This window comes from Toxoplasma gondii, chromosome V (assembly GCF_000006565.2).
Source record: "Toxoplasma gondii ME49 chromosome V, whole genome shotgun sequence".
Taxonomy (NCBI): domain Eukaryota; phylum Apicomplexa; class Conoidasida; order Eucoccidiorida; family Sarcocystidae; genus Toxoplasma; species Toxoplasma gondii.
This window is the reverse complement of record NC_031472.1, coordinates 2,666,038-2,685,667: the sequence shown is the minus strand read 5'-3', so window position 1 is coordinate 2,685,667 and position 19,630 is coordinate 2,666,038. Positions and strand designations below refer to the sequence as shown.

Genomic DNA, 19,630 nt, shown 5'->3' with positions numbered 1-19,630 from the left:
TCAGAAAGCGCACAACTAGCAGCTGAGAGCGGACTTTGCACATCGTGTTCTCTGGTTATGAATCCGCCAGGGGGGCTTCCTTCTTGGAACGTCGATCGACGCACACTCGTGGAAACACCGACAAAGGCTGCTCCCTCGCGTGTGACTGACATGCAAAACACAGGGTGTGGAAAACACATGGCTTTTTTTTTCGTGTCTCTCAAGTCGTCCACAGAATCAAGAGCGATACTTGCATGCGGTTTCAGAGGCGCGGAAGACGCCGGGGTGTGCCGGCCACCATAGACTGCGAACCAATGAATTCATTCGCGACCACGGCGGGCGCGCTTGAAAATCTAAAAGGACTGAGTCACGGGACTGCATCACGAAACCGAAGATAACGAGGGATATGGAAGCACGAAACACGGGCACCTCAAGAGACGAATAAAGTAGTCACTCATATCACGTGCTGGGAAAAAACTGGAGGCTGAACAGAACAAGTAGTCTTGTCCCCGTGGTCTGGGGTTCCGTTTCGTAAAAGACGAGGCCAGACGGACCCACCTCCTCTTTGTCAATGACGAGCTTATTCAGGGTCAACGTTCCCGTTTTGTCACTGCAGAGGATGTCCATGCCGGCCAGTTCTTCGATCGCAGAGAGACGAGAAACGAGAGCTTTCTCTCTGCTCAACTCCAGTGCTCCTGTCGAAAGGACTGCATGCGACAGCCGCATGGGAGAAACACAAGAGCCCATTTCTACGCAAGCGATGAAGGCGAACCGTTTGCCGCCATCTTGTCGTGGCACCTGATCAGTCGACAATCGTGAGAAACAAGAAGAGACACAGGATACACAAGAGAAATGCCCTCTTTCTCATCATCCCAGGGAGCCATGTACCTTTTTATAGTCATCGTTCAGAGACTCTACGATCGCAGGCCGTATATTAGGTTTGATTTCTACCCCTGCTTTTCTCTGTCCCCACTTTCAACTCGTGTGAATATTTGCAGGTACCCACACGTGAAGGAGTTCAAATGGCATAGAACGTCCGGCGCTGTGATGCTACAATATGCTTATTTGTGTCGTCGACCATTTCTCACAGGTAGCCCGGTACACACAAGGACTGCGGGACAACCTCCTTCGGCAACGAGAGATATAGATGAGCAGATCTCCAGCTATTGATGTGTACGGACATGTTGCTGCAGATTTCTGTTTATCCAGATGGCAAGTTCCCTTGCTGAGGAACGAAATTCTCCTTAGGCGTGAGTGACACGGGGAGCGAGAGCTGCTGTTCCTCTGAGAAGGCTTTGGAATGCACAGGATACGGTGACACTTTCACAGTTGATACGAAATAGGTGGCGAAGCCAAACCAACCTACGCACAGCTAGATTCATTACTCTGTCTCTATAACTCACCCGCGGTGGTGACAAGAGGCATTGCGGAAGGCAAGATACAGCAGAGGAGAGCGAGACCGAATGCGAAGGCCTGGTACCAGGGGACATCATCGCGGAAGACGAGGACGAACATCAGCACGACGCTGAAGACCGCGCCGACGCCGCAGATGAGTCTAAAGAACCGGACAGACACAACTGCCAAAAAGTCGAATTGCAACTGTGCTTGTAACTTTATTTGGACTTTAATACACCTCCCACGAGCAAGAAGAAACTCTCTGCCTCGTGTATATATATTTATATATATATATATATATGCACATATACACGCACATATTTTACAGATGTGTGTAAGCATAAACATGGGCACAGCCAGTAACAGTGAAGTGCGTAATAGACATTCACATGGCAGCATTGCGTTCAAGTCGAGATTGACCAGGTGGGATGCAGGTGGGCATTTATATATTCATGCATGCAGGCAGTCATGAATACATACCTCCATAAAGATAGCCGTGGCTATACATGGCTAACTTAAAAAATGATCTTAGTGGTGTAGGATTTTTCACTGGAGCGGAGGGGCATCTGCAAATGTGTATATGCATTACGATATCGTCAATTTATCGCATGTATTTAAGCGGGGACACTACTTGCACCGAGCAAAAGATGGGTGTTGAGTCTGTTTTCATATGCCTCTTCATCGCTAACTCCTGTTTCTCCTCACCTGGCAACTTTCTCCAGAACTTGTTTCAGATTTCCTTTCGTCTGTTAATGAATCACAGTCGGCGAAAAGAAAACTGTCATGACACAGACGGCTTTCCCGTCCGCGCAAATGAGAAGGCACTGCATCTCGAAAATACTGGAACCCAGCCTCTAACGCAACTACACCTCTCCATAACTCAATTTCCCTTGTTACTACACCTCGCCTGTTTTCCGCAAACAAGGGCCGTAAGGTGCGACAGACAGAATGCCTCAGTTTAGCTCGTTTCTATACGCATATATTTACATGCACGTATCTTTGTAAACTGTGCTGAATTGTAACCGTGTATATCGTCTTTTCGGCCGTTTTCACGACGTGGCGAGGCGAGCTTTTTTCAGATTCCCGAAACATCTCGGAACGCTTCTAACGTGAAGGGCAGGTCCGCATTATGGAGGGCCGGCATCACAGGCAAACCTGCTGCCTGCGTGTAACGTCTTTGTTTCTCTTTTGTCATGATAGGCCCACGTCACCTCTATGTTGTGTCTTTCTACTGGATGCCCCTTACCTCTGTTTTGCCAAGAAGCTCAAGAGCCTTCCCGAACAGAGTGTCTGCCCCTGTTTTCTCGACGAGCAGGTACAGCTCGCCGCTCTGAATGACCGCACCTTGGAGCATCGTGTCGCCTCTGGCCTTCGTGACTGCCAATGACTCTCCAGTTAGCGAAGATTCATCGACGAGGATAGGAAGCCCTAGAGAAGACAGTGGAGAGTAAACAGGCTAGAAAGAAGGTTGAGCAGTGGCTGGGAGCGTGCGGGTTCCTATGGCCACCTACACTGTAAATTGCGGGCCGTTGGAGCAGTAGAGAGAGAGCCAATGCTACAAAGCAACAGAACACTCAAGTCCAATATGTAAAAACAGACGCGACCACCCCAGAGATTTGGAATGCCTGATGACGGTAAACAAACCCTCACGACACCCTTTTGCATGTTTACACCTTTTCATGAGGCATGGCTCTATTGGTAAAGCGACTCCAACGATGGCCACAATATTCCGAAAAAGCCAAGCGCAAACGCACCCACTGAGAACAACTACCCGCCATGATACGACTAGAAGTAGCGGGAAAAAACGATAAGTACGAAGCGTCTGGTCGCGCCACCCAGCCACCAGAAACCAACTACTGAAAAAGAGGTTAATTGGGTCAGCGCCGAACAGAAAAAACACGCTCAAATCGCCTACGATGAACAAAACAACAGGGGGACGCGATCCCCAGAAGGTGGACAGTCCGTCGCCTAAGGGATGGCGTGAGCCAGCGGCATGTGAAAGCTAGGATACGAGGAACTGCGAACAAGAGGCGCGGGGGAGACTCAAGAAAATAGGTAAATCCCGACCACTCTACAGAAAAGAAGGCCCGTCTTTCATGAGTCACGGCTGGCATTCTAGGGCGCTTCCTTACCGCGGCCCACGAGCCTCCCATCTGCAGGCGCGATTGTTCCGCCTCTGAGCGCCACGATATCTCCTGGCACCAGTTCTCGTGCTGCTATTGTCACCCACTGCCCGTCTCGTTTGCACTGACACATTGGCGCACTGAGGAGACAGAACATGAAGCACATACACATACATGTATTCGCATACCCCATGCATCTCTGGCACTATTTTGGGAGAGTGGTAGCTGCATTCGTACGAGCATGCTTCCGTATGTATGTACGTCTGTGCGTTCAGGAATGAACTGAGACAAGTTAGGGTTTACTGAACGCAAGTGTATTGTTTCACTTCAAGAAACAGAACTGGAGGTACGTTCTCCGTCGCCCAGATACTATCGGCCTCCACTGAGATGGTCGCACTGGATCTCGCGGCGACAAGAAAAACAAAGGATTTTCCAAATGCCTATGAATATATGAATTGATAGTGCCCGTACGCAACTAGGTTAGCTTAGAAAGTGTTCTTTCCTCCTCAAATACTGCCTCCAAAAGTGTTTTCTAATATTGTGGGCATTCGATATGGTCACACCCTTAAAACTCTTTTGATAAGCTTCACACCAACCCTCATTGGATCCTGCTGGACACCATTTGGTTCGCATATCGTCTCATATATAAATAAATACATGGGCCTAAAGGCCCAGGACACAAGGGTCCCACAAAAAACCGCGTTTTCATGGGGACAGTAAAGGAGTTTTATGGAAGACTCGCTTCAATTTCTCCAGTTCGCCGACTGCATTCCCCGCGTTCCTCTCGCTGATGTGCTCCATCCCAACAATCAGGAACAACTCGACGAGAATAGCGGTCAAACTGAAAAAGTCTCGCTCGCCTGAAAAAAGAGTGGCAAAGTGAGAAAAGTAAGTCCTGATTTCCGAAATTAAGGTTTCCTGAACAATTATCGGTCGCAAGTTGGGTCCTAGTTCGCGTGCACCTCTCAAATACGACCGTTTCAAATGCATCAACTGCTTTACACTACTTGTTCTTCTGTGTAAAAGCCGAGATATGCGTGTGAACAAACGACCAATGTGAGAAGACGAATAGGCCTGTGTTTATTGTGTATTCTAACGGCCAGTCCGGGCAGTTACTTCCGGTTGTTTCCCTCGCCTCGATGTCCCACTCTATACATACACAAGCATGAGGAGATTTAAGCGTAGACTATTCGGCAGGAATCACACAGAAACGCGTTTGCGTATGCGCTTGTAAACGTTATCTCGAGTTCGGCAGCGTTTATTTGAGATCATCTGTGAGTTAACACCTGTGACTCCAGGAATTGACGCCGTGATGATGGCTGTCAGGATCATGATAATGGGAACGGTCCCCACGAAATAAGAAAGGAAAACGAGAATCCCCGGTTTGCGTTGAGTGGCGATTTCTGCAGGAACATGGACAAACCAATCTCATAAGACAGGCGAGAAAGAGTGACGCGGAAACGGGAGGAACATGTACAGCCTGATGATGTTAAACATCCAGCAGTATTGATTCTTCACGAAATCGAAGAAATGCACGACAGACATACCGGCAGGCAGTTGCCGGAACATGCCAGCAATGAGTTGCCGCAGATCTGTTGAGGAGATCTCTGTATCCCAACCGAGAGCCAAAAAAGGCGACAGCAGTCCAAACCGATACAGCGCGAGAGCATCTCGTGCGAAGTGTGGTAAATGAAAATGTGAACAAATTTCCCTGGTCACCCGATGAACGCACAGAAGCATAAAGATGGTTCTGAGAAAATCTGCATCCTATGAATCCTCTCACGATTCAGCGCAAGATGTAATCGTAGAGATATGTATATACCGAAGCGGTAACGTGTAGACATGTGGCTGCTTCTGTCTCTCCGCATTGAGGCACACGTCGCACACAGGCATCGGAGCATGGGCAGCCTCACCCGTCAATGCTGTATGGAAAAGAATACGCGCTGCTCAAATATGGAGTTTTAGTCCCTCTGTCATGCCCTTACCGTTGAAACCGACAGTCATTTGCAGTTTTTCGGCTTCCTGATTCGTGAGTCCTTGTACCTCATCTGCGAAACTGTCTGGCGAGGAAGATCTCGAGGGGGAGTTGAAAACTGTGACGTCTCTAGAGTCTCCCAGTGGAGGGTAGCCAGAGGGCGAATTCTCCACGGATACTTCGTCGACCATCAACGAGATATCTCCCACTCTCTCCACCGTATCGTGGAGTTCCCCATACACCGCCTCCAAGTAGGGTTCTTCTCTGCTCATTTTGAAGGCCTCTTGCGTTGAGGACTTTATTCCCGGAAAATACAGTTGAGCTTCAATTTTGAACGAGGGACTGCCCTGATTTCCATCCAGATCTGTTCTTTGAAGCAATCATTAGCTCACTTTATTCTGTGAGCCCTTCTACCTCTCCGCTGGAAATCCGATATTTCTCTTTTGGCTTCGCTGCAGGTGTCCGTCCAACAAGTAGTCTCTTTCTATGTAGTACCTCCCACAGCTTTCTTCAGTGTTGTTCTTCGTCATCACACGACGGTCGAAGTTATGCCGTCTGCGACATACTTACTCCTTCGGGCCTCACGTTTTCCCCCCACCTTGCTGTGCTTTTTTTTGCGTTTTCTTCACCCAGCTCCACGTCAGAATCTGGTGCTACACATAGACCCCCGCGACGTCCCACAACCGGAGATTTCTTCTGACTCGTTTGTTACTGGGATGCAAGAGCTATAAGTTCCAGCATAACGTGTATTCAATATATATCTCAACTCGCCACTGTATGCTTCGGATTAGATCTCGTCTCGTGGCTACACTGCAAAGGTACGAATTTGCTGAAAAGCCCTCAAACCTGCTCGGCCGCTTTTTCCGTTCCGCTAATTTCTTCAGCCCTCGGGGCATTGCTTTTTCCAAGGGATTTTCTACACTCTTCTTAACGCGTGGAAATCCAGTTAGTCTTATTTTTATGTCTGCCCTCTCACCAGGGGCATCATGACAGGCCGGCCTTGATCCAGTTTGTTGTCGAGCTGAAAACTTTTCTGGAGCCTTGAAACGCCAAGGAGCCAGAGGATCCGTCAGTGGGACGCTGTGTTATGTCAAAGGAATGGTGACAGTTTCTCTTTCCGAAGCGAGAAGTCTTTGTGTGGAGAAGGGACAGGTTTCTGGAGAACGAGACGACAAACGTTCCAAAAGCCGACAGTTCAAGTTGGAAAGATGGCTACTTATGTTCATCACGTTTCTCCGTCTGACAATCAAACGTTAAAGGGAGTTGAAAAAGAACTACAGTCTTTATGGGAAGGGCGACTGAACAGAAAACATTTCCTACATGAATAGCGACATGGGCCAACTCTGACGAGACAAAATCTAAGATTCCATACGATCGAATGTGTAGGAATTCACTGTTTCAATTTCAATATATAACATCTTGTGAAGTGCGTTGTCGTTGGTTTTTCATCATGGCTGGCTTTCCTCAACATTTCCTGCTAGTTGTGTCCTTGTCTCAGTTTTCTGGTAAGCGTATGAACAGGAGCTGAGAACTCGTAGCTGCGTTAAAATATACAGTGGGATTTGTATTCGTTTTTCTCCCTGTAGAAAGTGATACAGGCCCTACCGAGGGTACACTTTGCGTGTTCGACCCGAACATGTCCCTGTGTCAGACGATAATATTCATCTCACGCAAACCGATATTTTCCGCTTTTTCGCAGTGGGGCTGGTGTTCGCAAGCATCGGGCCGCTCCACTGTGGGCCTGGGAGGTTCCATAGGAGGGGCGCAGATACTCCCACGCTAAGTTTGAGAACAGCGCTTTTCCAAAGACTGAAGCTCTGTCCGCTGTGAAAGAAAACAGCAACGTCGTTTCTGTGTAGTCATTTCGCCAGATAGAAAATGTGCCTCTCTGTTTTTTTTGTCGAAGCGTAGGAAATATTGTGGCATCCGCATGATGATCATATGCTGGGCATTCACAGAACGAGTCTCTAGCTACACTATAACCCCAATGGATTCATCCTTTAAGCTCTTTTCCCTCTCTTCAACATGTTTCAAGATCGCGCTGTCGTAATCTGAACGCGCCGAAGATGAAAGACGCTTCACTGGGTTGCCTATCGGTCTCTTACTGAAACTGTGACCCGAAGAGAAGCAGCACGACGAACGAGACCGTTCATGCGGTCGTCACTGTACTGGCCGACTGACATTATATCCGGCAGAAACGTACGTATCTGGATGAGACGCAGATAGAGGTGGCCAATGAGGGGAGACGGCTGCAGAAAAGTTCAGTTTACGTAATTCAGCAAATTCGGCATCCGTCAAGGAATCCCACTGACTGGACAGCTTCCGTGTCTTTCATACGCTCCACAGTTCTACAATAGGAACAGTGGCGAGGTCCGATCTCTTCATGAGGTCAATCGCGCTTGTATGTAGGCCTATATGCTTTGGTGGTCACGTTTGTTTGCGTCAATACTTTTTACATGCACTTGATTCATATTGTATGCCGATATCGAGGCAACGCCTGCGTGCTGTGAATGCATGGGAGGAGATTCCGCGAATGTCTCTGGGGTCTACCGTTTGCTTTTTTCCTTCGTGAGGTGATTCCCTGTCTCTGTTTTACTTACGTTCTGGAGTTCGGAAAGGGCGAGTGTGCCAGAGTTCTGAGATTATGCATCTGTGTGTGTTTGAAGGCAGAACAGGATTAGCCGACACCTGAATAGTTTCCGTATATGCCTTGCACCACTCTGCTGGCACGCACGGGCGACAACTCCGAAACCAGATCATTGCTCGTTATCCATGAACCAACCAAGAAGCTTATGAAGTGTGGTGCTTCGTGCACATAGGCAGATATCACATGTTCCGCAATTTCTCCTGTCTCACGTCGCGTTATACATGTGTAACGATGAAGAAGGTTTCCTGCTGTCCTGCCTCTGTAATTGCCGTAATGCAACTGTACGCCATTCCCTGGTTATGTAGTATTACTATCTAACTATTCGAATAATACATGCTACAAGTATGCGCGCGTACACTTGTGTGAAGAGGTTCGACAATGGAGGCCTTCCGTCCTTCATATTAGAGGGGTTCGTTCTTTACAGGTCGGCCTCTCTCGGATTATTCTGCTACATTGCATCTTCCAGGCCGTGTTTCCTGTCTTCGTCTTTTGTCGTGGTTGATCTCTGTCGTTTCGGCCCCAATGACGGCGGTCAACAACACCGTCAGGTGTCTCGAACACAACACCTTCCCAACAAGGCAGGACTTTTTCCGTAGGAACCGAAGAGGGCGTTCCCCGGCATGTCAATTCCTCTTTTTCAAGCATTTCCTGATCGTCGTTGCTGCGCGATGTCTGGAGCACACACACAGCAGCTTGCTGATTTTTGAGAAAAAGCACACTCTTTTTCTAGTTGGCCGAAGAGTTTGAGTCCCCCTTGAAGAAGGTCTCCTCGCAAAGGCTCACTGGCGAGACCACAAGAGAGGAACACGTCGTGTGCTACCAATTCTCGCGCGGCAAACATGACGGTCCCGAGTGAGGTGAAAACTGGCACGAGTATGACAACCAATGCCAGCTACGCTAACAACCCCTATCTGGCCGGTTGTCACTCCTACAAGACTCCGAACAATCCTACTGCTGCTGCAGCGAGTATAGCCAGCAGTAATACGGCGAACATGACTACCGCTTGTAACACGTTTTCTTACCCTACAAAGCCTCAGTCGGTTGGACCAGGCAGTACGTCAGGACTACATCCTAGTTCTTCTTCCGATCGCCGTCGCAGCTCGTTCGGCAGCCAGAAGTTGACCGGTGTACTAGCAACTGTTCGTCGCACCTCCAACAGCGTCTTGCAAACGCTGACAGGACGAGGAGACTGGGAGCCGGCTTCGATTTTTTCTAGAGGGGAGCCTTCTTCCGCGGCAGCGCGACGATGCAGTCGGCGTAGCGAGACGGAGAAAGGTGACCGGTTATCCTTTTCTCGATCTGTTCTGCCTCGCGGGAGTAACGCAAGTGCCAGTTCGACGAATGGATGGGGTTTATCAGGCACGTCTTCGGCGAAGCCTTGGGGGTTCCGACGCCCGTCTGTGACGCGGAACGGGGCCCGAGGTAGCTCCGTCTCGGGCCCTGCTCCCAGCCGCACCTCACGCTTTTCAACTGAGGGAGAGCCCGAGGAATATTCCATTTATTTCGGTGGACAAAACGAGCCACTGGCACAGCCGCTGCAGACTCTGGAAATCTTCGGGGCCGCCAGCAAACGCGCAGAAGAACTGCGTGCTCAGAGAGGCGTCGACGAAGTGACATCAGAGAGGGAAGGCAGTGCAAGCTTGCGGTCGATTCTCGTAGTTCGCAGTTCCCAGGGCGGGCTGTACGGCGCCGGTAGCACGAGGCCACCCAGTCGGTCGATACAAAACCGTGTTCGCTTCACGGAAGTGAATGAGCTGCGGGAATACAACCCGCACGAAACGTTCCGCAGACGAGGAAGTCGGGCTGAGTCAGAACACCCGTTGCTCACGTCGTTGCGCAACATCATCTTCCGCACTCGAAGCGACAAACGCGCAGTCGAGCAGCTCGCAGAAAAAGTGCAGATGATGACGGAGAGGACTTCCGCTGTAGCCGCAGTCATGGACTCGTGTGTGAACTCTTTTGAGAGGGAGGCGGAAACAGTCTTCAGCAAAGAGTCGTTGGAAGAAACTCAAATGAGGGTTGCAGACGCGCACAAGCAGTGTCAAGCAGAGATTCTTCGAGAAGACAGAAACACAAAATGTAGGACATGGAGACGACGTTCTGTCCCAAGTCGTTCATAGAGAATCGCCTGCGCAAGCGAATACAGAACGTAGTGGAGACGAAAGGTCATTGACGGTAGTGTAGTCTGTTCGCTGCCGTATGTCACTCTTAACCTGCTCTGAAATGCCGAACGCACACAAAGCACCTTTAAGAGTCTGGGATGAATACGCAAGAACCCAGGCGAACACTGGGAAGGAGGTGACACGTTTTCTACTTTGTCACCAATTTCCCCTTTGGCGCAATTTTCACACAAGCAGTAAAGCTGAAGGGACGCGCATGTGGTAGGGTCCGCTGGTCAATTCTACGGCGAAGCATGGCTGGGATGACACAAGCGCTACATTCGCTGCAATGCACATACAGATGCCACAAACATTCTTAATCATATAAGAGCAAAATGGCGGCAACACCCCACTACAGCAGTACATGCCCGTGTGCGGACAGGGAGATACGGAGACAGAGATACTCACCATTGACGAAGGTATATCTTTGAAGGAGCCACGGCGGAAAGGCATACAAATATACTGAAACATATACATGGAATCTGCTACCAAACCGGACAAGGATCACAAAAAAAATTTCGCCATTAACTGTACCACTGTTCTCTTCTCGCTAATCCTCTGAAGCAGCTGTGCAGCGCGTGTCCGCTCTTTTCCCGCATCTGTGAGTGTTGTTCCAGTTTACATGACACTTACGATATACAAGGATGCATAAAATGAACTTCCATGTCGGGACGATTCTCAAGAGAGAAAAAAAAGACGATTTTGTCCGTGCATCCGAGGGACGCAGATGCCTGTGTGTCCTTCTGCTGTTTTCTGCAGTTCTTCTCTACGGCAGCTTCACTGTGCTTGCCCTCCTCGCTGTCGCATGTATCGTTCTTCTTGGCATTTACATTTCAGACAGATTGGCTCTGCAGAAAGACCCATGCAACCCAACAGAGTGGACAGAGTGGTCTGCCTGTCTCGCGATCTGTGGACGAGGAACTTCATTTCGTAGTCGACAAGCGAGGGTACAAGACAGGCTGTAGATTTGATACACCGTATGGGGAAGCGAATAGTTGCAGTGTCTCTTACAAACACCAGCAGCTGGCGTTTATTCACTTGTCTGAAGTAACACTCGAAAAAAACGGTTCTCTGAAGTGAGAAACTGTCTTGCAAGAGTGTTGTTGACGGACGGCTTCCAAGCTTCCGCACTAGTCGCTCAAATTCCGAATGCACGGGGGTTTATACCTGTGCGTTTTTCACTAAAGCTTTGCTTCATTTTGCTCCGCCCTTCGGGTAGAAGTGCTCCCGCTGCTCTCCATTTTTTCACTGCTTGCATTCAGAGAAAGAGCACTGCGGAGTGCCCCGCTCTCCTGGAGGCGCGAGATTGCACCGGGCCTTGCAACTACTTCATCATCGGAGCCCAGACACCAGATCCGCTTCCAAAGGAAACGACGAGAAAATTTGAAGAATGCGCTCCGTCTCTGGGGCTGGTGCTTAAACATGTCCGTATCGCGTCCAGTCGTCACATACTTCATGAGGCGAAACTACGCAAGAAAAGTTACCATTCAGACGGAATCTGCATGCCCTACAATACACAAAGATACAAACGGAGGGCAATGGACGAAAGCATTAATTCACCATAAACAGTTATATACTTAAAATGCTTTTCTGTATGCACCTACACTAAACCCTGCGGCATATATATATATATATATGCATATAACTGTACTGACGTGTCTCTTTATTATCGACTTGTGTGTGTATATGTATATATATTCTGGTTGAAGATGAGCGGTCTATCCCTTGAGCGCTCGAAGTCCTGAAAAAGAAAACCGTGAGGACTTATTTCGGATTAGGTTCCACGTGAGGCTCTGTTGGTCTCCTTTATTCCTTTCGGCGACTGGCATAATGTCCTTTTCGCATTCAGGTGGTTTCTGAAACTGAGTCGATCCCCACCATAACGTCCACAGCAGTGGACTACTCAACAGATGAGCGCTTATGGAAAGTTCAGTTTGCTTTTCAGCCTGTCGAGGGGACAGCCAACGAGGCGTTTCGTGCCAATGCTGCAGCGGAACCGAACAGTGTCCTCAGCGGTGCGTCTGCGTTTTCCAAGTCACAGTTAGTGTCTTGCAGTTGAAAAGACGGCATATGTGCAAATAAACCAAAGCACGCTCTACACAGTCATATCTATAGTTGCTGCATGCTCTACGTGTGCCGAACTCTCTTTCAAGTTGCATTTCATGAAGGATCGTCAACACATCTGTGCATCCAGGACTCCAATTACTGCTTTCCCTCCTGTTTGTCTCCGCGTCTTTGGTCCCCTGTATTTGTATTCGAACTCTGAAACATACGCACGTATATGGTCGTGCACGTACGCATCATCCATATATATTTCTACGTACCTGCATATATAGTGAGGCGCGTTGAGCCGTATGTGTGTGTCGGCGTAAAAGCTCAGACATACATCTTCACAGGCCTAATTCCAAACAGGTATATACTTGGTTCTATTTATGTCTGTTTTTGCCGATATCTGCTGAAGTATCGGCACATATATTCCGGAAAGTGCGTTCACCGCAGGTGTCTTATGCTCCTTTCTCCCTCTTCTCCTTGGGATCCTTCCAGGTGTAACCGCAGCATTAAGGGATTCGTCCACGCCTGCCTTCGGGGCTTTCAAGAGTTGCCTCCCCACACCTGGGGACTACCTGGTTGCAACCACCAAGGCTTCAAGTGCGGCATACAGAGGAGCAGTATTGGTGACATACTAATTTATGATGCAGCATGATGTCGAGCAAAAGCACGCATATTCATAGGCACCTACCTATTTACATATTTAGTGGTACACGAGTTTGTGATTGGAGCCTTGTTTGTTCGCATGCTTTGTGGAGCGAGAGATCCGTTGTCGCGAATTCACAGAAAAGAGGAAACGCATCAATAGATGGATAATACGCATGTACCATTGGTTAACTTTATGAATCCATCTGAACGTCTTTAGGCTCCTCTGTTGGTAAACATTGAGGCAGGTGCTCACATGGGCACATATCTATGATTGGACGCCCTTTTGAACGTTCTATATTTTCAGCTTACACATGTGTATGACGTGCATGTGGAGATATGAGTGCAGTCGCGGTTCTTCTGAAGCATCCACCTGCACTCTCCCAACGTAGGCTGTTAAGGCTTTTTGTCGATTATAACGTCATATAACTGGAACAGACTTCCAACGAAAAGGACGCACTTCTTCACAGAAAGTGGTCTCCGCGTTTTAGCTGGGATGTGCCGCAAAACTTGTCAGTTTTTTTTATACGGGTTCGTCTTAACAGTATCATCGTATTCATGCGATTTGCCATGTCAGCGGCCCTCGAGCTAGTCGGACCCCATTCAGCATGCGACGCCTGGCCCCAGTCTCCGGGTGAGCACACCGGAGAGTTTTTCCCAACCCTCAACACTGTTTGTTGAATGCCGCCCTATTACTGTTGGCACAAAGGTGCCCAGCTCTCGTATACGAAGTACTTTCCTTCTGTCTGCAATTGCTTGTGGAGGCAGGTGGTATCACATGCATGCGTAATTTTCGGCAGGGGTGAATATACTGCCATGGGTATGTGTCCATGTTTGCATGAATGTAAATGCGTACATGTGTAAGAGGGGATGTAGTCTTATTTTCAGGGGGCAACTGTAAGGTGTTATATCATGATATGTCTCTCCAAATATGTACATACCTATGTGATTGCGCCTAAGTGTATTTAAATGCATGCGCCGCTTCGTCTTGATCCGGTGATGAAGAATGTGCATAAGCTGTTAAAAAAAGCACTTCGGTTAACAAGCTGAAGATTGTTCTGCTCTTTAGCGCCTGCATTTCTTTTCCATGTAGCTTGCGCCTGCACCCTCGCCCCCTGGAGCGACTGGGCAGTCTGCGACTCACGATTTCCCTACGAGCCAGCCTGGCGAAGTCGCAGCCTTCTGGTGAGTTCGTCCACTGAGAACTGCCTTCATTTCCTTCCTTCCCTCTTCTCCGCTTTGTGAGGTCTGTCGAAGTCCCGGGACTCCATGTAGTATTCTCCGTTAATCCGCCTTCCCTGGTGAAGCGGCTTCAGACCTAGAGAGGACCTACTTAGAAGAATGTAGGCATCTGCAGGTACATCTGGCGCTCGAGAGATGCCTTCGAAAGTGGGTTTTCAGCTTTGTGAAGTGCAGATCTTTCACTTGTTTAACCGTTTGCGAACGTGACCGTTTTTGGTTGCAGAAGGGACCTCAATGCGTCCCTCTGTTCCAGACACGAACCTGCACCTCGGACGCCATTTGCAGTAAGTCTCCTCGGAACTCATTGGGTTTTGCTTGGAAGGGCTGGAGTCCACTTTGTGGGAGCAAAATGTTCAATCGTGAGACAAAGCCGTCTTGGCTCAGTGCACGCATGCGCATACTCTCTAAACATTTTGTGCGTACACGTAGCTGTGTCCACTTGCGCCTACGCGAGTAGAAATACACAAGCATAGATACATAAATTTTCGGGTGAGAAGAGACGTTTGCACGCGTACACGGTGCGAAATCGGTAACGAGTAATACACAAGGACAGCGCTGTAGTAAAAAGGATCCTAATAACTGCACGCATCTATATGACAGTTCATTGGCCTCTTAGAAGCTATGTTGACCGAAGGACCGTGAAGCATGTCAGATTTTGAGAAGGAATGCCAAGACAAGAGAAACTCAGCGGGATGCTTGCCTGTCCACGACGCGCAGCTCTCAGACTTCCTGCGTTTCTTTCAGATAGTGCGTATTGCTTTCTCCATGTACGTTTATCGAAACAATATGCTTGCAGTCAAAGTGCTAGACAGCTGTACTTTTAGAGTGTGCGGGTTCTGCTTATCAACCAACAGAAAGCAAACGGAAAGGCAGCCGATAGCCTAATCTTCTGTCCGATAAATAGCACACGTCGTCAGTGAAGCATGAAGAAAGTGATTCCTGCAGAGCAAGGTTTCATCTCTAACTGCTTTGTTTCTCTCCTATGAGCGGTTATTTTCGGACACCGTGTTGTGCATTCGTGACGCTACAGCAAGTTATCAGAAGGCTTTCGAGTCACCGAGCATAGATCTGGAAGACAAACCAGCCATGGACAGGATTGTCAAGAGCTGTCAGTTTGCGGTTAGAGACGCGCTGCAGCAGGTACGTTTTCCAATCCTAAGTGGCTTGTCTCACTGCAGGACAGAGTCTGTCCGTGACTTCAATGAAAACAACGGCACATCGGAGATTTGTACGCATAGGCATGGAGCGCTCATCCGCTTTTTTATCCACATAAGGCTATGCGCACCTGCAGATGTGCATTTTGCCTATAACTGGCCGTCTCCGCACATACAGGTAGGTCGCTATCTGTCATAAAAACATATACTTTTCATTTCGTGTGGGTACGTGCGTAGAGATACCCACATGCATGTGAAAACAAACGTAGGCGTTTAAACTGCTGTAAACCAGTCGTTCCGAATCAAGTGGAGGCGGCCAACTTCTTTGTCTTGTGACGTTTGCTTCCATTTGTCAGCTCCTCGATATCGAGAACTCTGAGATGATTCAAGACCATGGTTTTTCCCTTGAGCGGTCCGAGTGGCGTTTAGCTGCCTTACTAGGCCCTGAGCTGAGCAGCAAGGAGGCATCGACACGTGAGACGCCCGTCTCCCCTGAAGCGCGAGTGCCGATTTGCCTTAGAGGACGAAGATCCTCTGATTCATATTTTCCTCTTTATTTTCCTCCTTATAAAATTCTTATAAGCACGTGTGCAATCGGTTCTACTTGTGTAGATGCATTTGTCCCGATACCAATATACAGACATATATATATATATATATATATATACATATATACATACATACATAACGGTGTCTGCACAAATGTGGGAAGTTGCGTTGCAGTCCTGGACTCGTTGTTTGTGTATCCCTCCAGTGATCGAGAACGCCTTATCGAACGCCGGCTCTGCTCTCTTTCGTGCGATTGCCTCATGCAAAAGTGAGTCATCGACCTGAAGGAAACGGGGAGCTGCGCAGTTCACACGGAACAAAGCGTAACGCGCCATCCTCATTCATTCAGTAAACAAATAGACCAAGGCCGACACGAATGGGAACAGGCTGTACACGGCGGCAAAGCAGTGTCCGTCGAATCATGCCAATTTCCCCTGTTCGACCACATCAGGCTCCTGTGCGTACAGCTGATTGAGACCAAGACTGACCAGTTGGCCAACTCTCTCACTCCGCCGATATCTACACACCGCCCCTTCTGATCGCCTCTTATGCGTAGTCGGACGGACAGAAATGCCTGAGAGGCTGTTGGAAAGCGAGGAAACTGTCCGACACGGACCTTGGTGTCCAAAGCCGAGAGACAAAACCCCATACCTGCACAAGCGACTATGGCCTGCACGATGCTCGGCAACGAGACACTGCGCTATAGCTCTTCCGAAGACCGCCTTGGCGTGCTTCGATGTATTACCTTGAAGATCCACGCGCTTTCTGTTGTCTGCTCGCGATAACTCGCGACCTTAAGACGACGCAGCGCTGAATTGAACAGAGATGTCATACAAGGAAAGAAGGAAACGAAGAGGAAAGTCTGAATCTTCCAATCCTTCAACCCCAAAAGTACATGTCGGCATTCAAGCTGAAGGCACTCGGTGGCAGCAATAACCCTATCCAGTCCAGCGCATAGCTTAGGAAGTGAAGAATCCTTGCTGTTTGGAAGCTTTGCAGTGAGAGACGGAGGAAAATTCCCAGCGTGTCTCTCTCTGTGTGAGGTTTGAAAACACCTTCCACCGTATGGGGACTTCGAATGGGTCTCTGGAAGCTTGAGCCGCCAGCATCTTTGACCGACGTCGATGGGGCCTTTCACGCTCGGTTCTCGACACAGAGCCTTTCACTGAGTCTTCTAATGCGAAGGGAACGAGAGGCTCCCTTCCATAACACCTGAGGACAGCAGAGGCTTTGCTTGTGCGCCTCCGGTTTGCTCGAATAACTAGTGCGCCTGTCTTCCGAGCTCGTCGCATGAAATGGTGAGGAACTGTTCCTATTGGCAACAAAAACGCCTTTGGAATTTGTTCGTGAATACAGAAATGCGCAGCTACCTCTCTCCATATATATATATATATATATATATATTATATGTATTGTACCATGCAATGCAGTAACTGCGATGGATTCAGATTCACAATACTCATGCAGTTACCAACAGCTGTGGAACTAGGGAAGGAAGTGGGGAGGCGTCACCCTTAAGTCTTAGCTATGTTGACTTTCAATACCACGTAGAAGTTCCGTCTCCAGCAAGCTTGTGTGCGAGTCCCTCGTCACGTGCTCTCGAGCTGGAACACACTGTCTCCTTTCTTGTACAGACAGCCGGCGACTGCCTTTCGAGCGGCCAACACTTTCCACGATCAAGAACGTACAGAGATGGCAGAACGAAATGAGTACGACACTCGATGGATATCAGGTAGATTATGCTCAGTGAGCCCCAGCGGTCAGCGGCGGCGGCAGCTGGTCTATCCCAAAAAGGCCGCAGAGCCAGTGGCATGGGCCGCCCGAGAAAATCACCCGCTTCTCCGACATAACCTAAACAGGGCCGACCATGGAAACTCTACGGGCCCCATAGCTAAAGGTCTCTATCCCACCGCCTGTCATCAAGCCCCTGGACGTCTTCGATCTCGGCGAAAGACAGAAGAAAGGAGTTGCCTCAGTACCAGCATTCGCCAGAGCTGGCGTAGATCGCCATGCCCCTGCCTCTTCCCCCTTCATTCGATTTTCTACACACAGTGGGCAAGAAGAGTTCAGGGTCCGCATGCTGAAATTTATCTCCGCTGCAAGGCGAACGTATTTGTTTCGCGGAAGTATAGCCGTTTGGGGTTCGTAGGTACGCTGGTGGCTGTGAGGCAAGCAACGTTTTTCCAGGTGGGAGGTAACTGTCGAGATCGCGTGGCATTTTTGTGTGCTTCCGTGATTGGTGCTACGGCACTTCAAACGTGAGGCCAAGCCGAGAATCAATCCTGAGCGTCGCGACATCTGGAGAACCCGGGCAGCGTACCCAACTATGTTGCCCTTTTCTGACACCACGCCTGTGTAGCACGGAACAGTCGCCTCAGTGAAAATCGAAAGGGCTACGCATGCTGTCATGAGACAGAGCGAAGGGGAGAGCCCTACAAATGCAGGAAGACATATATATACATATGTAGAGAGAAAAAACACAGATGCATACAGCTAGGATCTTCCTTTAGCTTCTCTGTATGTATTTACCTATTTGGGTATGGCAAAGTAGTAAGCAGACGTCCACCTTCTTTGCGTCAGCATGACAAAGACCGAGCAATCATGGGAAAATCAGGGGTTTTCGAATGATTCAGAAGGTCGCTGCGGCAGCCGTGTTTAACGCCAGAAATCACCTTCTATACGGAAAGGCTTCAAAAGTCCGCGCACAGACGCTTTTAACAGGAAAGTTACATGTATGTATGTAATAATGAATAATATATATATATATATATATATATTTATATACATATCTATATGTATATACATACACGCCAGTGGCAACAGGTTCTATGTCTGAGAACTGACGCATACACACGCTCACATTAAGGGTTTTGCCATAACAACTGAGAGGACACAGTTCGACCAAACTGTCGACAAAAAGGCTGCGAGCTCAACAGTTGTGGCACCTGTTCACGTTCACGAGCAAGTTTCTTCCGAAGCCCACATACTTGAACAGCACCACCTCCGGCCCCTGGAAGGATTCGTCGGCCTCCTTCCATTCCTCACATAAGAGGTTTTCCCTTGCTTCGTTCTATCTTGTGATCTCTTCTTCTTTCCCTGTTCTGCCTCTTCGTCTTCTCCTTCTTCGCCACGGTTCGTTTCCGCCTGTTGGTCAATTTCCTTTCACTGTTTTCTTCTCACTCATGTGGTCCTTTTTGCTTGCTTTGCGAGATGCCGCGGTGGTCGACTGTATGCGCGAGGTTGTCTGCGTCCGCGCCACCTTCGTTTCTGGTCGTATCGGGCCGAAACTGATGGATATGTACATAAAAAAGACACGGACACGAAGACGAAAAGAACGTGAATCATGAAAAAACTGGGAAATTTGAGAGCACGACGGAACGCAGAGTCGGACAGCAGCCGAGAGATGAACGAGGCAACGCAAATCCAGTGAGTGGGGGGTTCCGACTGCGGGATAACTCTTGCTGCTCCTGTTATGCAAATTGTGTCATCAGGTGTTGCGTTTTCATACCCACCTACTCAAATCTATCAATCTCAAGAAACACAAAAATGAAAAGAGACCGACTATGTGACAGCAGGCACCAAATGACGAACATATGGACCCCGGACCCAGAACTTCTTGTCCCACTTAAATGTACAGTTGCCCCACCTGAACAACTTTACGTTTCAGTCACTCACTCAATTTTCTTACCACCCATCAGCTGAGCCTTCAAGCA

The 19,630-nt window shown here is 48.8% G+C and overlaps 3 protein-coding genes across 3 annotated transcripts; 2 read left to right on the top strand and 1 right to left on the bottom strand.

Moving 5' to 3' along the window:
- Positions 1 to 55: 55 nt before the first annotated feature.
- TGME49_284602 (E1-E2 ATPase subfamily protein) lies at positions 56 to 5,744 on the bottom strand (the record flags this gene model as incomplete). The annotated part of the gene is made up of 9 exons (XM_018781930.1): positions 56 to 145; positions 538 to 686; positions 1,383 to 1,534; positions 2,080 to 2,120; positions 2,621 to 2,802; positions 3,507 to 3,637; positions 4,240 to 4,357; positions 4,784 to 4,900; positions 5,483 to 5,744. 9 exons carry the CDS (start codon positions 5,742 to 5,744, stop codon positions 56 to 58), a joined length of 1,242 nt encoding a protein of 413 aa, XP_018637723.1.
- Positions 5,745 to 8,958: 3,214 nt separating this feature from the next.
- TGME49_284610 (hypothetical protein) lies at positions 8,959 to 10,239 on the top strand (the record flags this gene model as incomplete). Its single annotated transcript, XM_002369118.1, has 1 exon — positions 8,959 to 10,239. The coding sequence occupies one exon, from the start codon at positions 8,959 to 8,961 to the stop codon at positions 10,237 to 10,239; it is 1,281 nt and encodes a 426-aa protein (XP_002369159.1).
- Positions 10,240 to 13,580: 3,341 nt separating this feature from the next.
- TGME49_284615 (hypothetical protein) lies at positions 13,581 to 16,388 on the top strand (the record flags this gene model as incomplete). Its single annotated transcript, XM_018781931.1, has 9 exons — positions 13,581 to 13,606; positions 14,066 to 14,157; positions 14,438 to 14,498; positions 15,245 to 15,266; positions 15,339 to 15,354; positions 15,506 to 15,546; positions 15,725 to 15,842; positions 16,123 to 16,185; positions 16,369 to 16,388. The coding sequence occupies 9 exons, from the start codon at positions 13,581 to 13,583 to the stop codon at positions 16,386 to 16,388; spliced, it is 459 nt and encodes a 152-aa protein (XP_018637722.1).
- Between the last annotated feature and the right edge of the window lie 3,242 nt (positions 16,389 to 19,630).